This window comes from Chiloscyllium plagiosum, unplaced genomic scaffold, assembly GCF_037043375.1.
Source record: "Chiloscyllium plagiosum isolate Xiang-an unplaced genomic scaffold, Cpla_swu_hap1 HiC_scaffold_3, whole genome shotgun sequence".
NCBI lineage: Eukaryota > Metazoa > Chordata > Chondrichthyes > Orectolobiformes > Hemiscylliidae > Chiloscyllium > Chiloscyllium plagiosum.
The window spans coordinates 42,374,821-42,397,698 of NW_028270141.1; the positions used below are offsets into that span (position 1 = coordinate 42,374,821).

At 41.1% G+C, this 22,878-nt stretch overlaps 1 protein-coding gene across 2 annotated transcripts in view; it reads left to right on the top strand.

The window, feature by feature from the left end:
- Positions 1–22,878, top strand: part of arid4b (AT-rich interaction domain 4B) — a 189,483-nt gene that overhangs the window by 124,721 nt on the left and 41,884 nt on the right. The window contains exons 16-19 of one of the 2 annotated variants that reach the window (XM_087978705.1): positions 9,938–10,196; positions 15,280–15,464; positions 19,160–19,408; positions 22,402–22,486. In XM_087978705.1, coding sequence (XP_087834831.1) covers positions 9,938–10,196; positions 15,280–15,464; positions 19,160–19,408; positions 22,402–22,486 — 778 coding nt within the window. The remainder of the gene's footprint in view (positions 1–9,937; positions 10,197–15,279; positions 15,465–19,159; positions 19,409–22,401; positions 22,487–22,878) is intronic. The other variant, XM_087978712.1, reaches the window with a different exon arrangement.

Consider the following 22,878-nt stretch of genomic DNA (forward strand, 5'->3'; position numbering starts at 1 on the left):
TTTGAACTATGAGCAGCGGCTTGCTTTTTTTTTTGAAAAGTGAAAACAAACTGATATTTGATGGGGACCAAATCTGGAAGTTAGTTTCAGGTTGATTCTTGTTCAAAGAATGCTGTGGACGTTCTAGTTCTGGAGATTTTTTATGCTCAAATAGATGGGAGTTGTTGAACCTTAACTGTGGCTTCACAGGTCTAACAGAAAGAAATCAAATTTTGAACTAGGTTGATTTTTGTTCCAGTCGGAAAGATTGTGATTGTGAAAACTATAGGACAGAGGTTTGATTGCTTCCTGATATCCTAGCATTGTCAATTTCTTGTAAGTTTGGAGAATAGGATCTGTTGAAAGTCAATATTCCTTGAAGCTTACTGGAAGCTATTTGTGCATGCTGATATCTTTAGACACCATGTGATTCCATGTGTCGGTGATGTTACAAATCGTGGAGTCTGTTAAGCGAACTAACCAGTGAAATCTCGTTTTTTTTTTCTTCTAATTTATCCTGTTACAGTGTCTGTCTGTTTTTGAGTGGGTGCTAGAATCAAATTAGTAGGGTTTAAATCACAAACATTAATGACATTACTTTGCTTAACATTGTGCTAAAGCCACTGTATTATTCATAAATTGTTCATTCTTTTGTTTAAGCTATAATCTTTATGTGTCAATTGTTCTCAAAATTTAATGCTACATAAAGGCCTTAAAACAAAGGAGCATAATTGGGCCATTCAGCCCATTGAGTCTGGTCTGCCATTCAATTATTGCTGATCTGTTTCTTAACTCCATTCTCCTGCCTTCTCCAAGTCTGGTTACAAATCATTGGAGTCAATTTTGAGGGTCTTTGAATGTTTCAATTTTAGTGTTGTAAATACAAAGATAGGGCGACTGATTTGATTGGCTGTCTGTCTTTGTGTCAGAATACTACTGTCACAACATGGTGGTGAACCCTTCTGTTAACTAAACCAAACACCCTGAAAAGCTCACCTCGCCTCAGTCAGTTAAAATAGGAGTGACCGACAACTCCACAAATTCCACTATTTAAAGAAAATAGCATCAACTTAATGTTCACTTTTAGAGTTTAAAAAAAAACTATTTACAACTCGAAGCCCCTCTTTCCCTTAACTGCTTATTGCCTGCCTCCAACTCTATACTGTTCCAATTAAACACTCATTAAAATTACAGCAACTAAATTTCAAAACCATACAGCAGCTATCGTCTCAGGTATCTTTTTTCTTCTGGCTGAAGATCTCCCTGGGTCGTCGTCTTTCTTTTTACTGTGAAGATGTTTCATATGAAAAGGTACCTTTGGACAGAGAGTGTTTTAGTGTCTTGGGTCTTGAGGCAGTTGTCCTGTCTGATTTTCAAAACGCCTACCTTTTGTATTTCTCCTAACATTGGATCGTCTCCTTGGTTCAATGTTGGCAAAACAATAAATTCAAACGCAATTGGAGTTTTAGTGTCCTGTGGTGTAATTCAAACTGATTAAATTTGAATTGTTGTCAAAACAGCAAATAACTTGGGTATCTATTTCATAGTAAAATGTTACATATTTTCAATTTTCTAGTATATTCTGCGAGTGCTCTTGTAAACTCTTAGTGCAGAATAGCATTTACTCTCTTAAAGGAACAGTAAATGCCTTCAACTCATAACAGTACCAACCCAGGCCCCGCTTTCAATCTGCAAATCAACCATTCTCCGCATCTGTTTCATGTCACTCGTCAGCTTTGCATCCATGCTGTTGCTGCCTCTTTTATCCCATGAGCATTATCTTTGTTAATAAGCCTGTCCGTTTAGCAAACACTTTTTTTAGTCCATTCACACCACCTTAACCCCTCATCAAATCATTCACTTAACTCAAAAGCTCAGTCAAAATAGTTGAACATGATTTGCTCTTAACAAATCCATGCTGGCTTTTTGTATCTTATCCATGTTTATCCAAGGGATGGTTCTGTTAATTTTGTTCCAAATTGTTATTGTAAAAGGTTTATTGTAACCAAAATTAAGTGGACTGGCATGTAGTTGGCTTTATCCTTGCTTCCTTTTTCTTTGAACAAAGATGTTTTGCAGTTTGTCAGTCACCTAATATCACTGCTTTCCCTGAAGAAGCTTGGGAGTAGTTAGCGAGTTGGGAGTTGTTTGTTTGGCTGAAAAAAGTTTGACAATATGTCTTTTTTTCTTATTCAGCTAAATCAACCATGTGCCAATCCCACAAGCCTGAATGTCTGCTTGATGTTTATTAATATCCTTCTCACAGTTGTCCAGTTAAGTGCATGATAAAAAGCTTCAACAATGTGTTTCATTTTTTTGGCAATACTGACGTTTAGAAGATTATGGCAATTTTCATGTTTCTCTGCAATTACTATCCTTCAGTATAGTTGGCTATGTCTGATCTATTCCTGGTGACTGATCAGCTTTAGCTATGATTTGCCTTTCTAACATACCCTCTTTATTAAATATTAGTCCATTCAGTGTTTCAGTTACCTCCCCTCTCTCAATTGTTCTCAATTGGCCAGTAGTTGCAAAGTTTGCATTCAGTACCTCAATTATGCCTTTACCTTCGTGGGTGAATTCCCCAGATGGCCCAGCTTTTACTGTGGTGTGCATCAGGTCGAGGTGATCTATCTTTTTTTTATTATTCATTCACCAGATGTGGGTGTCGCTAGCGAGGCCAGCATTTATTGTCCATCCCTAATTACCCAAAGGACAGTTATGGGTCAACCCTTTGGATTTGACCCTTCGGATTTTTATTCAGTTGAAATACAACCGCCTACTGTGGTGGGATTCAAACCAGGTCCTCAGTATGTTCTCTGGATCTCTGATTAATAGTCTGGTGATAATACCATTGGGCCGCGATGTTGCATTTGCTTCTGTCAGCAGATTTTCATTCACAATGAGAAAAGAATTGTCTTTTTGTATTCTTGTCCCTGGAGACGAACCTCCTGATGAACCATTAATTTTTTAATTTTGTAGTTCGATTACTGCACTGAATATAGAGTCACAGAGATGTATCGCATGGAAACAGACCCTTCAGTCCAACCTGTCCACACCGACCAGATATCCCAACCCAATCTAGTCCCACCTGCCAGCATCTGGCCCATATCCCTCCAAACCCTTCCTATTCTTATACCCATCCAAATGCCTCTAAAATGTTGCAATTGTACCAGCCTCCACCACATCCTCTGGCAGCTCATTCATACACGTACCACCCTCTGCATGAAAAAGTTGCCCGTTAGGTCTCTTTTATATCTTTCTCCTCTCATCCTAAACCTATGTCCTCTAGTTCTGGACTCCCCCACCCCAGGGAAAACACTTTGCCTATTTATCCTATCCATGCCCCTCATAATTTTGTAAACCTCTATAAGGTCTCCCCTCAGCCTCCGACGCTCCAGGGAAAACAGCCCCAGCCTGTTCAGCCTCTCCCTATAGCTCAAGTCCTCCAACCCTGGCAACATCCTTGTAAATCTTTTCTGAACCCTTTCAAGTTTCACAATATCTTTCCGGTAGGAAGGAGACCAGAATTGCATGCAATATTCCAACAGTGGCCTAACCAATGTCCTGTACAGCCGCAACATGACCTCCCAACTCCTGTACTCAATACTCTGACCAATAAAGGAAAGCATACCAAACGCCTCCTTCACTATCCTATCTACCTGTGACTCCTGTTGTAATCTGAGGTAACCCTCTTCGCTGTCCACTACACCTCCAATTTTGGTGTCATCTGCAAACTTAATAAATGTCCCTCTTATGCTCGCATCCAAATCATTTATGTAAATGACAAAAAGTAGAGGACCCAGCACCGATCCTTGTGGCACTCCACTGGTCACAGGCCTCTCGTCTGAAAAACAACCCTCCACCACCACCCTCTGTCTTCTACCTTTTAGCCAGTTTGTATCCAAATGGCTAGTTCTCCCTGTATTCCATGAGATCGAACCTTGCTAATCAGTCTCCCGTGGGGAACCTTGTCGAACATCTACTGCTCTGCCCTCATCAGTCTTCTTTGTTACTTCTTCAATAAACTCAATCATGATTTCCCATGCACAAAGCCACGTTGACTATCCCTAATCAGTCCTTGCCTTTCCAAATACATGTACACCCTCTCCCTCAGGATTCCCTCCAACAACTTGCCCACCACTGAGGTCAGGCTCACCGGTCTATAGTTCCCTGCCTTGTCTTTACCGCCCTTCTTAAACAGTGGCACCACGTTTGCCAACCTCCAGTCTTCCGGCACCTCACCTGTGACTATCGATGTTACAAATATCTCAGCAAGAGGCCCAGCAATCACTTCTCTAGCTTTCCACAGAGTTCTCGGGTACACCTGATCAGGTCCTAGGGGTTTATCCACCTTTAACAGTTTCAAGACATCCAGCACTTCCTCCTCTGTAATCTGGACATTTTGCAAGATGTCATCATCTATTTCCCTACAGTCTATATCTTCCATATCCTTTTCCACAGTAAATACTGATGCAAAATATTTATTTAGTATCTCCCACATTTGGCTCCACACAAAGGCCGCCTTGCTGACCTTTGAGGGGCCCTATTCTCTCCCTAGTTACCCTTTTGTCCTTTAATGTAATTTTAAAAACCCTTTGGGATCTCCTTAATTCTATTTGCCAAAGCTATCTCATGTCCCTTTTTTGCCCTCCTGATTTCCTTCTTAAGTATACTCCTACTTCCTTTATACACTTCTCAGGATTCACTTGATCTCCCCTGTCTATACCTGACATATGCTTCCTTCTTTTTCCTTAACCAAACCTTCAATTTCTTTAGTAATCCAGCATTCCCTGTACCATATGTTACCCCCTAAAGTATAAAGGGTCACTTCCTCATTTTTGTCTGTGTTGGCTGTTTGCTTGAGTCATTTGAAACTAATCATATAATTGGTAGACAAAGCGCCCTGCTTGACAGACTTGACGTTCATGTAGATTCACCCCTTCCACTACCAATGCACACCGTAGCAGCTGCATGTACCATCTACAAGATTCACTACGAAATTCACCAAGGCTACTTTGCTAGCATCTTATGAACTCTCAACCACGGCCTTCTAAAAGGACAAAGACAGCAAATGCATTGGAACACCTGCAAGTTCCCATCCAAACTAGTGACATTATATTGACATTCCTTTGACATCGCTAGGTTAAAATCTCGGAGTTCCTTCCCCAGTAGCATTGTGGATATACCAATATCAAATGAACTGCAGTGATTCAAAAAGGCAGCTCACTTCACTACCACATTCTGAAAGTCAATTAAGGATGGGCAATGAATGCTGGCCCAACTGCCAAAGTCCACACAACCTGAATGAATTCCAAAAAAACAAATTAGGAACAGAAGCCATGCAGCCACTAGGGTCTGCACCATTAAATAAGATCATAGCTGATTTGTTTGTTTTAAATCCCTCATTCTCATTTATTCCAACAATCTTTGATTCTTTTCCCTAACAAAAATCAGTTTAACTCCATCTTTAAAAATATTCTGTAACCCCTGTCTCCACCTCCTTCTGAGTCTGTGTTCTAAAATAGTGCGATCCGCAGAGAAAAAGTTCTTCTAATCTCCCTTCTTAAATTAGGGACACCCTTTTTAACGCTGACACCCCTGCTCTTACAGTGCAACATCATGTCCATGCCCATCTCTATTTTGTCAAGACTATTCAGGATCTTGTTATATTTCAGTGAAGTTACCACTTGCTCTTTGAAACTCTGGTAACAAGCCAAATCTGTCTGACTTATGATCATAAAATAAGCCAGTCGTTCCAGGTATCAACTTGATAAACGCTGTCTGAATCACCTCCAGTACATTTACAGCCTTCTTTAAATGAGGATAATGAAACTGCATCCCATGGTCCTCTTTCTAGCCTTATCCCTGTTTACAGAACTATTTCAGGTATTCATCTGTTTTTCCTCAATGGAACAGTGGCATCTCCCAACATTTAGAAATGAGTTCTGGGCTCAAATAACTCTTAAAGTTAAGAGAAATACTTCCTAATAACTCTTCTGACTCTCCATGGCAATCAAAAAGTGTCACAACAATGACTTAGCAGTCAGAGAAAACAGTCCATCCGAAGACTAAAACCTTTTAAAGACGTTTATAGTAAGCTAGAGACAATAAATAAAAGATGGTTAAGAATTTGAGTACTGAACTAAGGAAACGTTTCTTGCCTTGGCAAATAGCTTAGTATGTGAAACACACATTGGAAGTAGTTGAAGCAAATCACTTGAGTTGATGGGGGAAGAAAAGGAAATGGAAAGAAATGTTGAGAGTCTAAATAGTAGATGGAATGGAAGGAAACTCCTGTCGAGCATAGACACCAGTACAGATTATTTGGGGTAATGGTATTTTTCTGTTTTGTACATTTTGTGTAAATTGGCCTTCCTAGTTTCAGTGAAAGTAACCTCCATATTTGAACCTGTCCTTATAACTATAATGTTTACCTATTGTCTTTTACAATCACTTGTGCTGTCCTCTTGGAATTATCATGCTCCTGCCCCACCAAAAGTCTCAGCCTGCTCCTGCCCCACCAAAAACCCCACCTCCCACCACCAAACCATCATCTCCCAGACCATCCAGAACCTCATCACCTCAGGGGATCTCCCATCCACCGCCTCCAACCTCATAGTCCCACTACCCCGCACCGCCCGTTTCTACCTCCTGCCCAAAATCCACAAACCTGACTGTCCCGGCCGACCCATTGTCTCAGCCTGCTCCTGCCCCACCAAAAATAACTCATCTCTGCATACCTCGACACGGTCCCGTTCCCCTTAGTCCAAGAACTCCCCACCTATGTTCGGGACACCACCCACACCCTCCACCTCCTCCATGATTTTCGCTTCCCCGGTCCCCAACGCCTTATCTTCACCATGGACATCCAGTCCCTGTACACCTCCATCCCCCATCACGAAGGACTTAAAGCCCTCCGCTTCTTCCTTTCCCGCCGTACCAACCAGTACCCTTCTACTGACACCCTCCTTCGACTGACTGAAATGGTCCTCACCCTGAACAACTTCACTTTCCAATCCTCCCACTTCCTCCAAACTAAAGGAGTAGCCATGGGCACCCGCATGGGCCCCAGCTATGCCTGCCTCTTCATAGGATATGTGGAACAGTCCATCTTCCGCAACTACACTAGCCCCACTCCCCACCTTTTCCTCCGCTACATCGATGACTGTATCGGCGCTGCCTCGTGCTCCCACGAGGAGGTTGAACAGTTCATCCACTTCACCAACACCTTCCACCCCGACCTCAAATTCACCTGGACCGTCTCGGACTCCTCCCTCCCCTTCCTAGACCTTTCCATTTCTATCTCGGGTGACCGAATCGACACGGACATCTACTATAAACCGACCGACTCCCACAGCTACCTAGACTACACCTCCTCCCACCCTGCCCCCTGTAAAAACGTCATCCCATATTCCCAATTCCTTCGTCTCTGCCGAATCTGCTCCCAGGAGGACCAGTTCCAAAACCGTACAACCCAAATGGCCGCCGCCTTCAAGGACCGCAATTTCCCCCCAGACGTAGTCGACGATGCCCTCCACCGCATCTCTTCCACTTCCCGCTTCTCTGCCCTTGAGCCCCACCCCTCCAACCGCCATCGGAACAGAACTCCACTGGTCCTCACCTACCACCCCACCAACTTCCATGTTCAACGTATCATCCGCCGTCATTTCCGCCACCTCCAAACGGACCCCACCAGTGATATATTTCCTTCCCCTCCCCTATCAGCGTTCCGAAAAGACCACTCCCTCCGTGACTCCCTCGTCAGGTCCACACCCCCCACCAACCCAACCTCCACTCCCGGCACCTTCCCCTGCAACCGCAAGAAATGCAAAACTTGCGCCCACACCTCCCCCCTTACTTCCCTCCAAGGCCCCAACAGGCACTTTCATATCCGCCACAAATTCACCTGCACCTCCACACTCCATCTATTGCATCCGCTGCACTCGATGTGGCCTCCTCTATATTGGAGAGATAGGCCGCCTACTTGCAGAACGTTTCAGAGAATACCTCTGGGACACCCGGACCAACCAACCCAACCACCCCGTAGCCCAACACTTTAACTCCCCCTCCCACTCCACCAAGGACATGCAGGTCCTTCGACTCCTCCATCGCCAGACCATGGCAACACGACGGTTGGAGGAAGAGCGCCTCATCTTCTACCTGGGAACCCTCCAACCACAAGGGATGAACTCAGATTTCTCCAGTTTCCTCATTTCCCCTCCCCCCACCTTGTCTCAGTCAAATCCCTCGAACTCAGCACCACCTTCCTAACTTGCAATCATCTTCCTGACCTCTCTGCCCCCACCCCACTCCGGCCTATCACCCTCACCTTGACCTCCCTCCACCTATCGCATTTCCAAAGCCCCTCCCCCAAGTCCCTCCTCTCTAACTTTTTATCTTAGCCTGCTGGACACACTTTCCTCATTCCTGAAGAAGGGCTTATGCCCAAAACGTCGATTCTCCTGTTCCTTGGATGCTGCCTGACCTGCTGCGCTTTTCCAGCAACACATTTTCAGCTATTGGAATTATCAACTGATTTTGATACTGTCGTAAGTCCATCAAGAATTTGCAGAATAATGCCAGCTACTGACTTTACTGTTAAGCAAGTAGCAGTATGAAGCCCAACAAATGGCAGGTGCTCAAAATACAATTAAAACAGGATCAAAATGAAGGCATCCATAAAAGGACATTCCAAATGAATGGTGTGATTTTTGCTGAACCTGAAGTGGGATATATTGACGGAACAATCTGGAAGAGGAAGAAACTTAGATATGGTGATCCATTTGTGGACAAATATGTAGGAAACAATAATAAGAGACTTTGAGGATCACTTATGTGAGTTTCATTCCAAAAACAATAGTGTGTGTTCTGTGTAAATTTTAGTCCTTTCTACTACAATAATATAAAAGAAATTGGTGATCTGTGCATTCAGGAGAGGGTAATGAATGCATATTATTACTCCTGACTCCACTAACTTCTCTCCCTTCTCATAAGAAAAAAAACTAGCTTCTTCTGTGAGTGATCCTCCTTGGGAGACTGGGCAGTGTTTTACCAGCAGCAGCTACACTTGTGGCACTGTCGAGAACAGATGCTTTCTGATCTCTGGATGACCATTAGCAGCTGGAACTTCCTCAATCTGGGTCCTACTTCCAGGTAAAGGCCTGCCAACAGCCAATCACTTGCCTGATAGCTGGAAGATCTGGCATACCTTTCTATCTATACAGGCCATGGTTCCCCCATTCCAAACTCTCTTGTTTTCAGACTAAGATGATCCCGAGCATGACATACCTTAAAGTAAACTGCAGAGTGACATGCATCATGAGATAGATTGTCCATGTAGGGGGAAATAGTAGTTTAAAGGCCAATAGCTTGTTGGGTTTTCAATTTTGCAATTGGTAGAGCAGCTAAATAAAAGTTGATATATTATGATCCATATGAGTCCGATGATGGTCATCTTGTAACATGATCTCAATGAGCATGGATTTTTCAAATGTAATTTGAAACTTGAGTATCCATGCTGAACCTGATGTGCAACCAAGCAGAAAGAATCCAACAAAATACAGAACTAGGCCATTCAAACCATTGAGGTTGTACTGACATCTTGAAACAGCTATCAAACTAGTTCCATACCCAATTTTATGGCCAACATTTACCCCTCTCCCAACATTACTATAAATACTTATCTGGTCTGTGTAATCTTATATTCAAATTTGCCCCTGTGTTTTTTATGTTACAAAAGTGACTACACTTCAAATGTACTACTTAAAGTTGTGAAAAGTTTGGAAATGCAAGTTTTTATTTTCTTCCAGTCTTCTATGTCACCAGCTGGCATTAAGTAGTTAGTTGTTCCTGCAATCCATCGTAACTAAAAATCTTCTGTCAATCAGGTGGGGAGGAGCAACTGATGTGGGTTTCTTTCCTTAAGTAATTTAGAACCTTGATGTTTGTTTTCCAGATACTTGTGCGGTTTTGAGGACTATTGCAAGTCAGCTAACATTCAATTTTCCACATCACTGCAAGAGAATGTTCAAAAAGAAAAAGAGAAGAAAGAATGTGAAAAAGATCATGGCAACCTTGATCATAAAGAGGAGAAAGAAAAGGTCGAAAATGCTAAACGAGCAACAGTTGAACTTGAAAATGAGAGTGAATGCAAAAGCATTCATGATGATGATGATGATGATGAACTAAAGGATCAGGAAACAAAATCACTGAAGGTAAATACTGAATAATGTTTAGTTTCATTCTTGTGTGTTGGATATGACATTCTGAAATTGCTTCAGAACACTTAAGTGATCTGGATTTCCTTTAAATTACCTCCCCTTAAAGGTGATGATGACAATTGACAGCTGTTCCTTTTAATCTTCAGCAATACAAATGACTGTCCTTCAGTTAAATGAATGTGTTAAAATGCTGCAAATGTGAAGAACAAACAAAAGTTGTGATGTTGATTCAATTTTGAAATATCTAATTATGGAACTCTTCTTCTTGGCTAGAAGTACTGGGGTTGTCTTGCTTATATCAGGGATTTTAATGAATATTTAGTTGCAGGATTTCAAATCATGAAGAGTTATGACAGAGTAAGTAGGGAGAAGCTGTTTGAGGTGGCAGAAGTGTCAGTCACCAGAAGACACAGATATAAGGAAATTGACCATAAAAAAAAGTACATTGAGGAATATCCCTTATGTAGCAAGTTGTGATGATTTGGAATAAAGGCGCATGAAAACAAATTCAGTACTAACTTTGAAATGGGGACTGGATAAATACTTTTTGCAGAAGAAGTTGCAGAGCGATAGAGGAAGGACTGGGGAGTAATGCTAACTAGAGCACTGCACAATATGCCATCCTCCTGTTTTGTAACATTCAATGAATCTATGATTGACAATTTTAGCTTAACAGTATGAGGAATAAGAACAGGAGAAGACCATGCAGCTCCTTGAACCTGCTCTGCCATTCAGTATAATCACAGTTGATCATTGGCCTTGTCTCCACATTCATGTCCAACTTCACTTCTGTCTCTTAATAACCCTTGATTCCTTCAGAGACCAAAGATCTGGCTTAGCTTAAAGTATATGGCTGTTTGAGGTCAATACTACCACTAGGTGGAGCACTCAGTGTCAATGCACAGAAAAAAATGTTACAAATGAAATTGTCATAGTCACTGCCAAGCAACTGTGCAGCAGCTGCCTCTGATCAAGATTTACTATCTGTATATTTACAATGCAAACGCTGCAGTGTTCCTGGTGATGTTAAGAATGGAGTTGCTGTGATTAGGTGGTAGGCATAGTGATGTCACTTCACATGCTCAGATGCCGTCAGATTTCCCATTTTGCACTTGCACACTGTGGTGACATCAATTGCATATGTGCAGAGGTATGCCGGTAGTCCTGGTGCTGGAGACTGATGTCACAGCGTCATAGGTGCGTGCAACTGTATGTATTTGATGGCTCATGGCATCAATCTTTTATGTGGCTCTGCATTTCCAGCATTAGGAAGACACGCTCTGTAGAAGTATTCAATAATAGAGCATCCACAGCCCTGTGGGTAAAGAATTCAGAGCCCTCTGAATGAGGAAATTTCTCCTCATCTGTTTTAAGTGTTTGATGCTTTGTCCTGAGATCATTCGCCTCTTCTAACTTCCCAGCGAGAGAAAACAAAATTCTGTTATCTATCCTGGCAGGTCCTTTCAGAATATTTTGTTTCAATCAATTATTGTTGTTCCTCAAATCTCCAATGGAAACATGCCCAACCAGCTTAACCTTTCCTTTTATAAGACCATGCTTTCATCCCAGGAATCCACTGAATGAATATTCCCTGAATTCTTTGCAAGTGTATGCTTATTTAAATATGGAGACCAGAACTGTGCATGATGCTATAGTGACAGTCTTACCAATTCCTTGTACTGTAAAGACCAACATTCCATTTGCCCTCCTAATTATTTCAGTACTTCCCTATTCACATTTTGTGACTCCTGTGCTCAACACCCAGATCCCTCTATACCACAGTATTCTGCAGTATCACGTCAGTTAACTAATATTTTGCTATTCTGTTTTGCCTGCCAAAATGGACAACTTTACATTTTCCCACATTAAATTGGATCTGTCAAATTCTTGGCTGCTTCCTTAACCCATCTATATCCCTTTGCAGGCTTTCTGAAATTGTCATAGTTGAGATGGGTATCTAACTCAGCTCTACAATCTGGTTTCCATCCTGTAATAGCCTTCTTGCTCTGTTTTCATTGGGGACATGGACTAGGATGAGCCTGTTGCTTCCAGATAGAGGTGTAAGGTGGCAATAGAGGTGGGCAGATGTCAAAACCAGAGTATTAGAAAACTTGTCTTTGTTTATTAGGTCAAATTCTAATCATGGTTATTAAGCCCTCTTGCTCTCATCTGCCTACCTGCCTCTCATGCCTCCTCATTATCTCCCATGCTTATTCCAAGTCTGCACCATAATACCAGTGCATCCTTTATTGCAATTGTCCAGTATCCATTGTGCTCAAAACTCAGAAGCCATCTGACCATATTGGCAGGCCTTTGTAATGCTCATGAAATTAAAAAAGGACAAACATTCTGCATTCCCTTTAATTGACAAAATTTGCCAGAAATGGGGATAGTGGCAGGAATCCCAGAAACTGGGCCTGCTTGTCACTTTATTTAGGACCTCTGCCTCCATGTCAACACAAAGATGCACAACAAATCTGAATTTTGATCTTCCTCACAATTTTCCTTCCTGCCTGTTTTTGTGTCATCAGCAAATTTAGGTACAATACCTACGTAGATCAGTTCATGTAAGACATTACCACAGATCATAAATAGTTGAGACCCCAGCACTTGTAGAAAACTTTTTCCTGTTTTTGTTTCTTAGTTTGTTTTCATGCTTTAATTTCTCCTCTTCAGTACTGTGTCATTATAAATTACCAGGTTTAAAATAGCCCGCTCACTGTTTGATTCTGAGATAAAATGTTCTAAGAAGCTGTCCTGAATTCACTTCATCCTACATTGTAGTTACTGTGAGGGACCTATAAAGTACTCTCATCAGTGACTTATTCCTTTTGTTATTTCTCATCATCTAAACTGAATAATCCTGAGCCATTTTGCATGACTGTACTGATCATCCTTTATTAACAGAGATTTTCCTTTTTCTTTCTTTCTATCCTTCCAACATATCGATTTTGCCGACAATATTTACTTCCTGGCCTTGGCTATTACTTTCTTTCCAACTGTGTTGCAGTATCACCTCAAAAGCATATATTTCTATTTGTGCTTTTAGTTCAACCATCTTATTGCAAATGCTACTTGAGCTTATACTATTTTTATAGATGTGACCTTTTTGCTGGGGCTGTCATATTTGTAAGCTATGTCCTTTCCTGTTATTTTTTGGCTCCGAGAGTAATTCCAAGATTACTTTTATACTAACTTTCTCAGTCCTACCTGTGTAGTTTGTACCCATGTGGACCATGACAAATGGATCCCTTTCCTCAAGTTCTCATTCCTCTTCACCTGAGGATAGGTCTTTAACTTTGACACCAGGTAAGGAACACAGCCTTTGAACCTCACTTTTCAACTTCAGAGAGCAGTATATATTTCCCTAACCATCCCCTATCTCGCTTTGCTCCTTCTCCAAAAAGGCACTCACCCAATCCAACACAATGCCCATCATTTCAGTGGTCCTCAGCTCTACAATGCTGTGGTCATTTTGTTTATCCTCCCTGCAGTGCCTCTTCCCATCCAGACGAGAAGCAAGAACATCATACTAATGCAAAGGTTCCTCCATTGCTGCCTTCACTTTCTCCAAACCTGCCTCACTTATGAGTCACTCCCATCTCTTCCACACCACAGATCAGATCTGAAGTACAGAGTCTCAGTGGTCTGTCTATCTTGTGGAATATCGCACTGAGGTAACTTCTCCCCTCTTTTTGATTGTTTTTTTAAATTCACCCATGAGCTGAGACGCTGCAAACATTGCGCAGCACAGGACTTACAGAATACTTGATTTTAAGACACAATCATATCTCTTAGGTTTGGAAGAAGTTTGGAGATGGTCAATGGTCAGGGACTGCAGCTGAGAATGTAACTTTTAAAAAGGTTTTGTGACTTGCATAACATGGACACTGAGGGACTTAACAAATAATCAAGGTATTTTTCAATGTATAATTTCAGTTACATCATACTGTGGACTTTTGCTATAAATTCTGTGTCTTACAATTGTGTCCTCCACAACCACCTGATGAAGGAGCGTCGCTCCGAAAACTAGTGCTTCCAATTAAACCTGTTGGACTATAACCTGGTGTTGTGTGATTTTTAACTTAGTACACCCCAGTCCAACACCGGGGTCTCCAAATCAAGCAGAAAATAGCACTTGCTGCTTTTCTACCACTATCTTGGTCCACTTTATCCAATTTGTGACTAAATAAAATGCTAGTAATGCGGCAGCTTATTCACGTGAACCCACCCAGAAGCAGGAAGTGTGTATCTGCCTCCTCATTCTCCACGGTTAATAAATAGTAGTATTCTCGTCTCAGAGTTAAAAAGTCATGGCTTCAAGGCTCACCTGTGAATTCAAGCAGCCAGCACTTGAGAAATAATATACTGTTTTACAGAAGTTGATAAACTCCCCTTAGAACAATGTAAAAGATTCCATGGAAGTAACTAAGGAAGAGCATTGGAATTCTTAGTAGTGTCCTGCCCAGCATTTGTCCGTCTGTCAGAATGACCAGTTAGCCCCACATACAGACTGAACTGTTATGTATTTCATTGTTGTTTGTGCAATTTGCTGTTTGCAAATCGTGGTTTTTAAATGGTGTGTATAGATTCATTGTCTCCTTCATAGCTGTTGTGTTTATATACATCATAATATACTCTTGAAGCGTAGTCACTATTAATTCCTCTGTGCTACAAAATTCTTTGCTTCGATTCTTCTGTGGCTCTGCATATGGCTGAGATCTTGTGCCTTGGCTCAGTATTGATAGCTCTGGGAAAACATATTGCATTCAGAGCAGGAAAGTACTGAGTTTGATCACAGTTTGAGTCATTCCTCCCTGAAAAATTAAACCAGCTAACTATTTATAAACTCGGAACCAGATTATCTGTCAAGAATGAATGATTATTCATCTGAAAATGAAGCAGTTTAATGTGTTTTTTTTTCCTAATAAGCTGCTAATGTCACATGGGCTCACATGAAAGAAGAAACACATTACAATTTCTGCAATGCCTGGGAGCAGGTCACCCACCAGCTAGTTGAAAAGAAAATAGGCCTGCACATTTTGCTGCATTTAACCAAGTTGTTTTATCTTCTCAGACGCGAAAGAAGTATCCATCGGAAATTCCAGTACAGATTCCAGACTCCAGAAAAGACAGCAGCAAAGTGAAAACTGAAGACTGTGAAGAAAGCAAAGGAAATCAAATCAATAGTGTGAAAGACTTTACCAGATGTAAAACTGAAGAGTTAAAAACAGAAAAATTGGAAAATAATGGAAAACAGGGGTGAGTATTTGATCATTTAATATTACAACCTCACATCTAACTGCTTGTCCTTGTTAAGTTGCACTAAATATTACATGATCATTTGATGTAAATCTGATGTTTTTAAATCATGGGATGACACGTCAGCTGAATTTGTTAAAGGAGCCCATTTTGATTGGCCTGGAACAGGAATGTAACATTCAAAACATTCTTCCACAGCTTGTAACAGTGAAATAGGATGCAAAATTGTCGTCACCATCAATGTAAGCTTTACTTCTAAGTTACAACCTTTTAGAAAGGCCTTTGTAATTGGCATGATGGACCTTGCTTCTGTCAGGCATTAATATTCCTGCCGGTTGGAAGGCAATAAGCAAGTGGACAGACTTCAATAAGAATTGTGTGTGTTTGCTGTCAGAAATGTTTCAAGTGATAGAGGGAAGTAGAGAAAGATATGAGGGGGATAGAGACACATGGTGAGGAGAGACAGGGCGGTAGATGTATGCGCAGATTATGTATGTGTCTATATATAATTACATACATAGATCTCTCCATCGAATATATCCATGAGATAGTGAGATATGGATAGAGAGATTGTGAGCGACACGGTGAAAACTGATTCGGATGAAGATGGGGCTGATCATAGAAATCACAGTTGTTAACCTGTTGTTGAACCGCTCTAAATGTTGGTTCTGCTGCAAAATGAGCAGTTAGAAAAACCAATCAAATCAGCTGATCACTGACGAATGAAGAAGGCAATTCCATTGTCTTTTTTTTTCCAATTAGGATGTATTGTGGCAGTAATACAAATTGAAAAGATTGTGACTGGGATCTTGAAATTTGAACGAAGAACTGTATGAATAAGCATAATGGTGAAGTAGTCAACTCTGTCCAGTAACACCCACATAGGCATAATTTAAGTTTGAGATTAGAAAAGCTGCTGGAGACAGCAATATAAGTAATTCAGCACAGGTACCTACTAAAATCAGAGACTGGAATCTCAGCACAAGAATAGCTAATAATACAGTGAGGTTGGGTATAAGAGGTGATGATGATTTGGTGTTTTCTTGCCTTGAAAGGTTTGAGAGGCACTTGACAGAAAACTTGCCATAATGTTTGTCCTGACTTTATTGAATGGATTGTGAATTAAACCAAATGTGAGGATTGATTTGCTCAAATTTATTTTAGCTTTTAGTATTGTTACTTCCTATCCTTCAGTCAATTAAAGTGCAAACAAGACTTGGTTCTAATTATACAGGTGATTACTTTAATCAGAAACCCATTTTAAACTCCCTGTAGAATGTATGTTGCAGTGTAGAACCATTTGTGCTCCTGTTGTACAGGAGACACCTTAGAGCACGTTTCAGGGCAGGTAAAAGAAAGGAAGAAAAAGAGGGAGAAGTAGAGAATAGCGCAAATGATAGCCTCTACCAAAGGGCAGAAAATTTATTTTCCTCTTTTTTACTTTTTGTATAACCTATTTTTCTAATCAACCTGCTCAGATATCATACACCTCTGGAACAGGTGGGACTTGAACCTAGGCCTTCCTGTTTAGAGAGGCTCCACTGCACCACCAGAAGGGCCCTAAATATGGAACACTTGGTGAATTTGCATGTCATCCATGCTATCCTACTCTGTGTCATTCCAATTTTAGTATTGCTAAAGCTTTTCATCAGGAGTTGCTTTAATGGAATAATAATACTTGCACTCAAAATTTGAGTGTTATGTTGTAAAGGACGCCATGTTACTTGTGAAATTTTCCTAGTTTCTTGGATCTGTAAGTTTTGGAGTTTGTCAGCCCAATAGAATGAGCTTGGAGGTATGGAAGAGAATGCACTGCCTGTCACCCTGACATTTTTACCAGCTATGGGAGATGTGAAGGTTGCTGTCCCACCCAGAATTCAATTGTCACTCAAGAGGCCCCATCTTTGTGCCACTGGCATTGTGCCAGCTGCAGGTGGGTCCTCCACCAGTTGTAGAGACTGCTTGGAGAACCATGGCAGCTCCCTGTTGTTGGGGTGGTTTGCCTGAACAGGTACTGTGGCCCACAGGCTACGATGACTGCCCAACAGCAACACTCTGTCGTTTTCCCTTACTAACCTCCACTCTCACTCCTCACCAGAGCATGCCTGATTGCCCTGGTGACCCCCAAATCTACCATCTTGCCGTAAGGGTGCTGTCCAGCTCTGCAGCTCTCAGCTGGGTGCAGTCCCAGCAGTTGTCACCACTCCTGATGGTGCTGTCAATAGCAACAGGCTGCCAGCCCTCTGATTGAGAACTCCTGAGGATGAGATCCTCCTTTTTTTTTGAAAAGGGATGGAAGGCCCAAGGACAGCCTAAAATACAGCTGAAAATCTTTCATATGGCCTATGATTTCTGAATCATCATCATCGGCATTGTCAAATGCGGCACGGTGGCACAGTGGTTAGCACTGTTGCCTCACAGCGCCAGAGACCCGGGTTCAATTCCCGACTCAGGCAACTGACTGTGTGGAGTTTGCACGTTCTCCCCGTGTCTGCGTGGGTTTCCTCCGGGTGCTCCGGTTTCCTCCCACAGTCCAAAGATGTGCAGGGTCAGGTGAATTGGCCATGCTAAATTGCCCGTAGTGTTAGGTAAGGGGTAAATGTAGGGGTATGGGTGGGTTGCGCTTCGGCGGGTCGGTGTGGACTTGTTGGGCCAAAGGGCCTGTTTCCACATTGTAATGTAATCTAATCTAATCAAAGTTCAGCCTGTTGTGTTTAATGCCACATTTATCTGCATTTTCATTAAATTGTTGATTCTGTCTGATAAAAGTGCTCTGATTTTAAGGTGTGATTGTCAGTGTGTCATCAGTGCTATGATAAGTCTTTTCCAAACCTTCAAGACTGCAAAATATATCGCCAGGACAAACCAATAACTCAAAATAAAAGTGGAGTTTGGATTGAGTTGCCTGACGTTAGAGGTTATGATAGATGTGCTCACAGAGTCTAGATTAGAGTGGTGCTGGAAAAGCACAGCAGGTCAGGCAGCATCAGAGGATCTAGACTCTGGTTTCCAGCATCTGCAGTCCTTTTTTTACCTAGATGTGCTCACAGGTTTGGTGGGGTAAGAGCTAGTGTTCAGGACCTTTCCTCACCCTGTTCTGTGTCTACTTCGTGTCTCTGATCCATTCATCTAAGTATCTCGAGGAAAATAAATTTCAAGTTTTCACCAATCCTTTTTAGACTTTCTGGTGATTATGATACTTAAATATTTGTGAAATTTCCAAATCTTGCAACAAATAATTCATGAAGTATTATCATTATATGCTCACTTTCTCGGAGACAGGGGATTTTCTGGCTCTCCCATTTGTCTGTGTCCTAGAGGGATATGACTTGGGCCTCAGTTGATTGCACCAGTGCAAACCTAGCTAGATAGAAGTTAAAAACATTACATGAAAGCACTTTTTAAATTGTATTTTTAAACTATTGCAACATTTTAAGGATTAAAATTATACACAATTAGTTATTAATCGTTTGATGCTCTCTGGATCCATTTTGAGCATAAGTTCTAATGTTTGCATCATACTAATCAGGGAAAGTGTTAAGGGTGTCTGAGTTTTGGCAGAGAACCAAGTATGACAATATGATGCACCACTAAATAACTGTGATGAACTTTATTGTAAATATGAAGTATAACAAAAGGCAATTGTTAACTTTTTTTGTGAAACACACAAATGTTTTTCATTTATCTGGGGTTAGAGACGAAAGCAGTAAAGAGGATGAGGAAGATGAAGAGGATGAGGAAAATGAAGAGGAGGAAGATGATGATGAAGAGAGGGAAGAGGAGGAGGAGGAGGAAGAATTTGAGTGCTATCCAGCAGGAATGAAAGTTCAAGTGAGATATGGTCGAGGAAGAAACCAGAAGTTGTATGAAGCGAGCATTAAAGATTGTGATGTAGAGGGTGGAATGGTCCTGTACCTGGTGCATTACTGTGGCTGGAATGTGAGGTGAGTTAAAAGTTAGAAATCACATATCTCCCTTTGAGCTGTCCAAGGGGAATGCCATGCAGAATAAGTTATTGCATTGTATGGCCTCCTGTTTTACTGTCGCTTCTCCAGTAAGTTATGTTGTCCTTCTAGATGGTTGTCTTGAAATTTGTCGAATTTGATGGGCAACTTGCCTCCCTCCCTCTTCCTCTCCCCTGCTCATTCCCTCACTCACCATTCTCCCCCCTCCCCCCCCCCACATTGCTCACCCCATCTTTGCCTCCTGCTCACCCATCCCAGTTGGTGTAAATCTTAACTTAATTTATACTTTTTTAAGTAAAAGAGAAGCTTCAATGCTAGTAGCCTCATTGAGTATTTTACTACATGTGCCAAAAAATGGCCTTTTGTATTAGCCGTAACACTTTAATTCTGAACGAAAGGCTTTAGAGACATTTAAAAATATTCTTCATGGTAATGACATTGAGTGGGCAGTTTCAGCTATCTAGGTCCCTTGGGTCCATTGGGTGTAGATAACTGAAAGTATGGCTATGAATGGTGGTGCAATGAAAGCTGGACTATGCAAAATGGCAGAATTAGAAGAATGCAGAGGTCATATTCTGTGTGACTCTACATACTAGTAAACTGAAGCACAAATGGGAATGGAAGGAAGGAGAGTCAAACTCTGGGCATGCTTTCATGAGCACACTAAACACTTGTTACATTTAGCTTGGATTCTTAGTGCTAATGTAGCTATCATTTGGATCTATTTTGGAACTTGTGGTAATCAATGATAGACTTCCTGTTACAGCATTTTTTTTCAACCTTGGAGGTCTAAATATGTTAGCACATTGCACTGCAACTGTCTATGTATAATTTTCTCCATTCATTGTAACATGGATCATTCCAGTGTTTTATAAGTACCAGTGTTTTTTCATGTGGAAAGACTTAAAAAGAAGCTGAGGGGCAACATTTTCATGCAGAGGATGGTGCTTATATGGAATGAGCTTCCAGAGGATGTTGTGGAGGCTGGTGCAATTACCACATTGAGGCATCTGGATGGGTATATGAATGGGAGGGGTTTGAAGGGATGTGGGCCAAATGCAGGCAAATGGGACTAGATTAATTTAGGATATCTGGTCTGCATGGGCGAGTTGGACTGAAGGGTCTGTTTCCATGCAGTACTTTCTATGACTACATCAATTTCCATGGACAGCAGTTACAGGCCGTAGTTACAATTGGGCACCAATTTGTTAACATAGTGCGTTACAGATAAAGCTTGTAAAATATTTTTCAAAAATGTAAATGACCATCCTTCCTTCATGAAACAAACTGCTTCGAATGATAGAGTCCGTTCATTTTGTTACTCTGATTCTATTTTGCAAACTAAAAATAGACCAGTGGATTTAAACCATGTTGTGTACACAATGTTCCCTTGTTTCTTGGACAAAAATTTGATATGAGATCAGAAAAGATATTATAAATGATGACTAAAAACTTGGCCATAGATGTAGGTTAAGAAGGATATTAAAGGAGAACAGAGAGCAATAGAGATGGAAAAAGAGGAAATTCCACTGCCCAAACGGCTGAATGTACAACTGCCAATAATGAAACCATGAAGGTTAGGGATATGTAAGAGGCCAAAACTAGAGGATGATGAAGATCTTGATACATTGTAGGATTGAAAAGAGGTTACAGAGAGAAGGAGGGGTGAGGCCGTGGAAAAATTTGAAAATGAGGTTGAGAATTTTAAAATCAAGGTACTGCATACTAAGGTTGGTGAGCACAGCCCTCAATGCAAATTGGGATATGGGCAGCAGAGTTTTAATCAGTTTAAGTTTGCAGAGCATGCGAGATGCAAGGGCAGCCTCCAGCAATATTTGGAGATGCCTGAGCTATGCTAAGATTTGGCTGTAAAGATGTAACGTGGAGGACAGTAGGTGTAAAATAATGTTATTTCCCCCCAACAAGTATCAGTGCAGATTTTGCTCGGTCACTGATCTGAAATGGGACATTTGGAGACTATTGAGAGAAAGATCAGAACAGTTGCATCTCATACTGAAGCGCTATTAGAAATTAATCTAACAACAGATTTCAGGCTGTTCCTTATAGCAAAGGCAAGCACGAAGGTGAATCATTTTGTGAAAGTTAATTGGAGAGGGCTGGGTGAAAGTAATCCAGTTATCCTGGTTAAATGTTAAAATCTTCAAAGTTATTTCAAAATGTAATAGATTTTCCTAAATCTCCCCAACTTTCCTGAGTGTTTGTAATGGTCAATGGAATAGACTGTTTATATGAAGAGATGGTGGGGAATGCTTTGATAATAAGTTGAATCTGCTACTTGTACAGATTCTGGTACACTGTTTTACAAGTGGACAACAAAGCAACTTGATGACGCCATCAAGTCTATTTAAATTATACAAATGTTATAAAGGGAAATAAAACTCCATAAAAGCCATTTTGCACCAGTGTTCCATTTACTATCTGAGCCATTCACTAATGACATGATTATGTTTTTCATTCCAGTTAAACTGCTTCACAAAAGATTGGTCCATTGTTAACAGCTGTAATAATACTTTCCAAAGTTTCACTTGCAATATCTGGCTTTAACAGACCATTTAACGGAAACTGCATTTTGAAAATGTTGTGCTTGTTTTTTATGTTGACTTGTTTAATATAAGTGCCCTGTTGTAAATGAACTTTGTTTTATCAGCAGGGTTTCAATGTTTGTTCTAACCTGCTGCACATTTGAAATGCATCATCTAGTCATTTTCAATTAAGTAGAAGTCTTCTGCCTTCCAAAGTGCAATTAGCTAATTTTGTAAAGCAGTGATGGTGCTACGAGTTAAATACACCGAACTTCATTTCCAACAAGGAGCACATAATGAAGGTGTGACTACAGTCTGAATGTTCAAGCACAGCCGTTTGGAGGTTCTGAATGTACCCCTCATGTTTGCTTGTAATCTGCTCTGTCTTTCTAACATTACTGGAGCTTGTACTTTGTTTTTGTCTGTCAGGTACGATGAATGGATTAAGGCAGAAAAAATAGTGCGACCTGCAGACAAAAATGTCCCAAAAATTAAACACAGAAAGAAAATAAAGGTAAGCACAGTGGCATGTGGCCATCCTTAGCCAGACAGCTAAGGTTACCATGAAATGCTCTCCATCTCAACCTCTCCCAATGCCTGAGACATGGTGACCCTCGGATTAAATCCAGCAATTGTCTCTTTAATGAGATAGCAGCCCTCTGGTCTGTTGGGAATATGGTGACGTTACCTGTAGCTGAGAAAATAATATACTAATTAAACAGTGCAAGTACTTTGCAAGGAACAAATACATGGTAGACAGCAATAGATTTTTTGAATACAAAGGGAATTGAGGGCTGTGGTGAAAATGGAGATGAGAGACAAAATCAACCAGAATCATATTAAATTGCTTACTACTTATATTTCCTACCTTCATAAAGAGACAAACTATAATCGCAAAGACTCTTG